The 5,969-nt window shown below is 32.2% G+C and overlaps 1 protein-coding gene across 2 annotated transcripts; it reads right to left on the reverse strand.

The window, feature by feature from the left end:
* LOC107414322 (NAC domain-containing protein 7) lies at positions 1-5,407 on the reverse strand. 2 transcript variants are annotated; one of them, XM_060819452.1, is made up of 4 exons: positions 4,596-5,407; positions 2,189-2,371; positions 1,769-2,044; positions 1-1,010 (listed from the first exon to the last, which is right to left on the reverse strand). In XM_060819452.1, exons 2-4 carry the CDS (start codon positions 2,346-2,348, stop codon positions 388-390), a joined length of 1,059 nt encoding a protein of 352 aa, XP_060675435.1. In that variant the 5' UTR covers positions 2,349-2,371; positions 4,596-5,407; the 3' UTR covers positions 1-387. The 2 variants fall into 2 exon arrangements, with proteins under 2 accessions (XP_060675435.1, XP_015877921.1); XM_016022435.4 differs by having other exon boundaries at positions 1-1,014; positions 1,773-2,044; positions 4,596-5,404.
* Positions 5,408-5,969: the final 562 nt, after the last annotated feature.

The following is a 5,969-nucleotide window of genomic DNA, read 5'->3' on the forward strand; positions in this document are numbered from 1 at the left end:
TACAGAACAAAAATTCTTATTCTAATATTATATTATTAATTTGACATACAAACATATTTCAATGAAAGGTAGGCCACATAATAAAGCCCATATCACATGCAAACAATCTTAACTCCGTAGTTCCCCTAAACACAATATATCCATCTTACAAGAGAGAGATACACACACACAAACCTTAAGCTGGTCTAGACTGGTCGTATAACTTACTACTAAAAGAGCCAGAACTCAACAGTTAAAGTTATATTGTTCTAGTCTTACTCTTATTATGTACAGGAATTTGGAGAATAATGACTTCTCTTTTTTCCTTAATTTTTTTCAACATTATAAGTTCCTATGATCAGTATATTTACTATATTAGTAGAATAGAGTTTAGATCATAATGTACTGTCACTTCCACAGTTCAATTTGGCAACTAGAGCTTGAAATCGAGGCATGTTCCGGTACCATTTCTTGCTTCTCCAAATGTCTAACAACTACATTCGTGTTGCCTGGTCCATGAAACATATTGTTTGGAGCATTTGAGTAGCCATTCTCTTTCGAAACCTCTCCTTGGCTTAGTTGTGAAGCGACAAACTTATCCAGAACCCGCCAATCCGTAAGCTGATCCACCACACTGCTATTCCCATAAACTGCTCCTCGGAAGTTTTGTTCATGTGCGAGAGATGAGGATTGCAAAGTGGCTGCATGGTTAATGTCCAGAGTATATGCAGCGATGGAATTCGACGCCATGGCTGCTGTGGGGGTCGATTGAAGAAGTTTCGGGCTCTCTAGAAGTGGAAGCTGAAGGAAATGCTCGTGATGAGGAACTTGGTAGGGCAAATCGAGCTCTTTCTTGCATGGATATGGAATGTGGTAACTAGACAAATTAGAGTGGTTGGAGTTTTGCTTTGGAGATTCCAAGTCAGGCATGAAAGAGACTTGTTCATCGTACCAAATAGGTGATTCATGTTCACTCACTTTTCGCATAGCTGTTATTCTCTTCTTAAAAACCCTGCATACCACCCAACCTTCTTCCTGCGTCAAAATCCCATAAAATTAACATCAGAATAATCATTGTATACCTAAAATGTTCTAAACCTATTTGATTTCATTTTGGAGATTAAAATGGATTAAACAAATTTAAAGGTGATGTGTCAATGACAAAACACAAATTGACTTGGGTCATGTCAAATATATTGTAAAGGGTTAATGATTGGTTTTTAATAGTTCTCCGGATTTGTCTTCACATATTACCTAACAATATGTCAACAAAAAAATATGTTGTCTAGAATTTAATAAATTGGTCATCAATTAATGTTCATGACGAAGAAATTTAACCTAAGGGAGAAGGATTATTACTCCTGTGCTTTAGCTTCTTCTTGCAGGCACCAAAATGATCTCAACAAAATGGCTTCACGTGAAAGATTGCACAAATTGAGTTGCACCCTAAACTACTAAAAGAAAGTAAAATGAAGCACGGTATTGAATTCTATAATCTTTGTTTGAATTTATTGGTAGAAAATAATTTGAAAGAATCAAACTAAACATGCTAAAGAAACTTTAATTTCTTCAACAAGTTTGTCTCATATTTATAATGATGATTTAAAAAATTAAGAAAAAAGTGAGAAGTATTAAAGAATGTAAAAATTTATCTTCTATAAGTTTAAGGTTTTAGAAAAATTGGTATTTTTAACATAATATCAGATTTGTAGGTTTTGGTACTTTCATAAGAAGTAGTTTGAAAAATTGAAAAAAAAACAAGTCTTATATTGTGGAAATTGATATATACTTGCCTGTGCACTCCCATTTTCATCTGTTTCAAGCCGATATTCATGCATAATCCAGTCTGATTTTTGTCCATTTGGTGCTCGGCCTTTATAAAAGACTAAGGTCTTCCTCATTCCAATTAAGTCATGCTTAGAGTAAATAGCCTTGTCTCTTCCTGTTGCTTTCCAAAACCCAGCTGCGGTGGCCCTATTCGTGCGAGTACCAGTTGGATATTTCTTATCTTTATGGCTAAAAAAGTACCACTCGTTTTGCTCTTCTGTTCCTATTCTGCATATTTCTGTCCAAATTTAATCGTATTATTAATTTATGGCCATACACACACACACACACACACATATATATATATATATACATATATTTTTTTTTTGGTCCAAAGTATCAATCGTTTTGATTGGAAAATGCGGACTTAGTATTTTGATACCTTGAAGATCCCATGGCTCAATTTTATAGAGGTCAACGTCTTTTATGACGTCGAGATCGATTCTTCTTGAAGTAATCTTTTTCCTCAGGTAGTAATCAACAAGTTCTTCATCAGTCGGATGGAAACGAAAGCCCGGAGGAACATGTGTAAATGTATTCATTGTTATTCCTCTGAGCTTGAGACCTGAAATTGATTAGCATGCATGTTAATATTATACGACATATACATATATACAAACAGATTTTCTTCATAAATTGAGTAAATCCTGAAAAATTATTGTAATATACCTTCTTTTGGTCAGATATATTACATGCATGTGTAAAGCAAATCGAAAAAGAGTAAACATTTAGCCGAAAAGTGGTGGTTATTGCCTTGAAAGGGAAGCAAGACATAATATATCCCATGAAAAGTTCAGGAAGTACAGTTTATAGAGGTAATATAATTTCAATTATGTACTACAATTAATTACATATAATTTCAAGGAATGACAAATTATTTCTTGTGAAATGTTTGTCAGGCTCAATTTGCAATGACTTGAGTACAAAGAAGCTGGAATCTGTTTTTCAAGTCAATAAGAGAATGGATTTCTTGAGCATACATGGGTTCCTTTACAAAATCTTCTACGAAGAGAACTTCAATTTTGCTAACAAACTTTTTCTTTCCTTTTTTGTTTTTGTCTTTCAATCTTGTTTTTGTTTTTGTTTTTCAATTTTTTTCTTGTTTTAAGAAGAGAAAATTGATGTGCTAATAATTTTCAAAATGGTAATTCGATTAATTCTTTATACTTGTAGCTTGTGGATTTACCCAAAGGTAACAATGAGATGTGTGTGGATCAATTTTTCAAAAATATTCTTATAATTACCCAATCAGCATGTTACTTCAAAAGGAGGTGAAGTTAGGGAATTGAATCTTGAATTTCTATTGTGATGTGTCATCTTAATTATAAATAACTAGTACTTATCAGTCTCTAATATCACTGTAAATTTCAAATTTTCATTTTTTTCAAGGGAAAAAAACAAAAAAAGCTTGTAGTTTATCAAATAAAGAAAGAATGTAGCATAATCTTACTTGTTCTCAACCTGAAACCCTTAAATGTTGAATTCAAAGTGATGTTATCTGAGTGTATATATGTACATGATACGTGCTCGATCTTTACCTTTCCCAAATGAAAATCTTATATCACAGCCTTGACATTGAGAAAGTAACAATATTTTTTCTTCCCAAATTACCAATCAGCGGTATATACTTCAAAGTCAAAATCTTTAAAACCATGTAAATGCTTTTTGGGGGCACTGTGAAAAAAAAAAAAAAAAAATCCCAACAAGCGTTCTTGTATTTTATAAACAAAAAGCAGGTTCTGTGCTCATTCATATTATTTTCGTTACATAATTCAGAATGCACCCATAGAAAATGAAAACCTAATCTGGAAAATCGACAAATTTTATATATACGTACGATGGGAGGGCATATTTTTCTTTTACCTAAAAAAAATAAAGGGCGGCACATTTAAAATAATGTTTTAATTTGAAATCTATATTAATTACTCAATAAAGCTTCACTGCATGCAAACCAATGAAGTTTATAAGCCAAGCGAAAAAATAATATTTTGCTTTTTGTTTGGTTTGTAAGAGTAAGACTAGTATTTAAATTCTACTTTGAATATAGCAATAAAAACACATCAAAATACTTGTGTAAAATTGATGAGGATAATTATATTTTCAATAACTTTAAACTGTTTGACTCCTTGGAATGGAAGCTGTTAAACTGTAATATTCTTTCACTTTTTAAGAAATTAAATTTGGTGAAATTTGAAGAAAAATATATGTGTTTCTGTGCTTGTATCTTATTCTCATTTTGGTAAACGAAAAGTAGCATGTAATCATGAAAATTTTTTATAAGCTAGCTGGCTAGTTGAACAAAAAAGAACATGCATGCTTATTGTGTTTTTCCAATGTGAATTGAGGAAAATGATTGAATTATAGATCAACATGGAATTAATTGTTGATAAATTTTTTCCTCCCCATCAATATTCGATATCGAACTTGATAGAACATAAAAAAAAAAAAAAAAGAAAAAGAAGAAAAGAGAGAGAGAGAGAGAGAGAGAGAGAGAAGAAAGAATAGAAACTCATGTCCCGGAATTAGAATATTCTTGAAATTTTTCTAAAAGAAATACTTTTGACTTTTACTGAATGATATTCAACGACAAAATTCTTAGATAATCAATGCAAAACTGACATAAAAAGTTATTAACCTAATTCGTAAATATATAACATTAATATTCAAGAACAGACTCAGAAGCCGAACAAAGAAAAAAAAAAAAAAAGAGGATGAGGAACACTATAAGAAGAAGATCAAAGAAGCAGATAACTATTATAAATAAATTAGGATGAGATTAGAGGGCTCACAGATTATAAAGAAGCAAAAAAATCTCCAGCAACCTCTTCCAAATGTAACCACAGATCTGGAAATCCAAGATTCAATACTTCTGAAATTCCTTTTTTTTTTTGTCTCCGAACTGGTTGAATAGCTAGCTTTCTCCAAAATCTCTCTTTTTCGGTTTCTTTTTTTTAAAAAAAAAAAAAATTTAGAGCTTCTGAAAACTCTAAGTGCGATAATATATATAGAGGAGACAAGAAACAAACACAGGAAAGCAAAAAGCAGTCATAATACTAATACTATATAACTGGTAACCTCGGGAATTGATACACCAACTGTTTGTTCAGTCCCACAAACTACTGACCAAGTTGTCTATCTGTCTGATTCAGATCCCGAGGTAGAAAGATATGGGAAAAGACCAAGGAATGGACGAACAGATACCTTGTAGGATTAAATAGGAAACCAAAAACCCTAATGAAACACCTACACACACACACACCCACATTCACAAAATAAAATAAAACAAAATAATTACCTATTATTAATTAAAAGAAAAAAATAAATTATGCTGTTAGTTTTGAGAAACTCTCATTGTCTCTCATTATCGGATTAACCTAGATTGGTGGGAAAGATTTGGGCGGGAAAATAGGTGACGCAAAAACTAGCTACTGCTAACTCTACCCGCAACTGATAGAGACCCTCTTCAGAAAATGTTTTTGAACAGAAAATTTTAATGTTTCTGTGTTTGTCCAAGCTCTCTCTCCCTCTAAAAAAAAAAAAAATAAGGAAGAATATGAAAGAAGAGAGAGAAGCAAACGGAATAGGAGTCGGAAAGAAAACTAACAGCACACATCAATCACCAATCTTAAAAACAAGCCTTTTCTCCTCCAGAAGACCCCAAAAAGAGACTTAGCATTAAAAAAAATTAAAATAAAAAAAAACAAATCACACCACATTGCTGGTGACGTAATGGAACAGCCAACAGCCAAAAAAGTTACAAAAATCCACTCAATTCTTTTTCTCTCTTGTTCTGAATGTGGCATGGTGGGACCCAATAAAACACCCAAAAAATAAAAAAAATAAAAAAGAAAGGTTCATTCCTAGTCCCTACCATTTCCACCATGCCCTTCTTTACTCATCCCAACTCTCTGTAATAAAAATTAAGAGTACTGATCTGAATCTCTTCATCATGATGTTGCTACTGTTACTAGTCACCTTCGGTGTCATGGATGTTGTATGAAATTTGTGTTACATAGTGACACGTGGTGCCACTCTTTGTCAATCTTCTTTATTAGCTTTAAACGGACAAACAGGGTGTGTTTTTGTTTCTATTATTACTACCATAATTAAAGTTGAAAAAAAAAAAAATGGTGCGCAAGATTCTCTTAATTATAAGTACTTTG

The sequence above is a fragment of the Ziziphus jujuba genome, chromosome 8 (genome assembly GCF_031755915.1).
Source record: "Ziziphus jujuba cultivar Dongzao chromosome 8, ASM3175591v1".
Lineage (NCBI taxonomy): Eukaryota > Viridiplantae > Streptophyta > Magnoliopsida > Rosales > Rhamnaceae > Ziziphus > Ziziphus jujuba.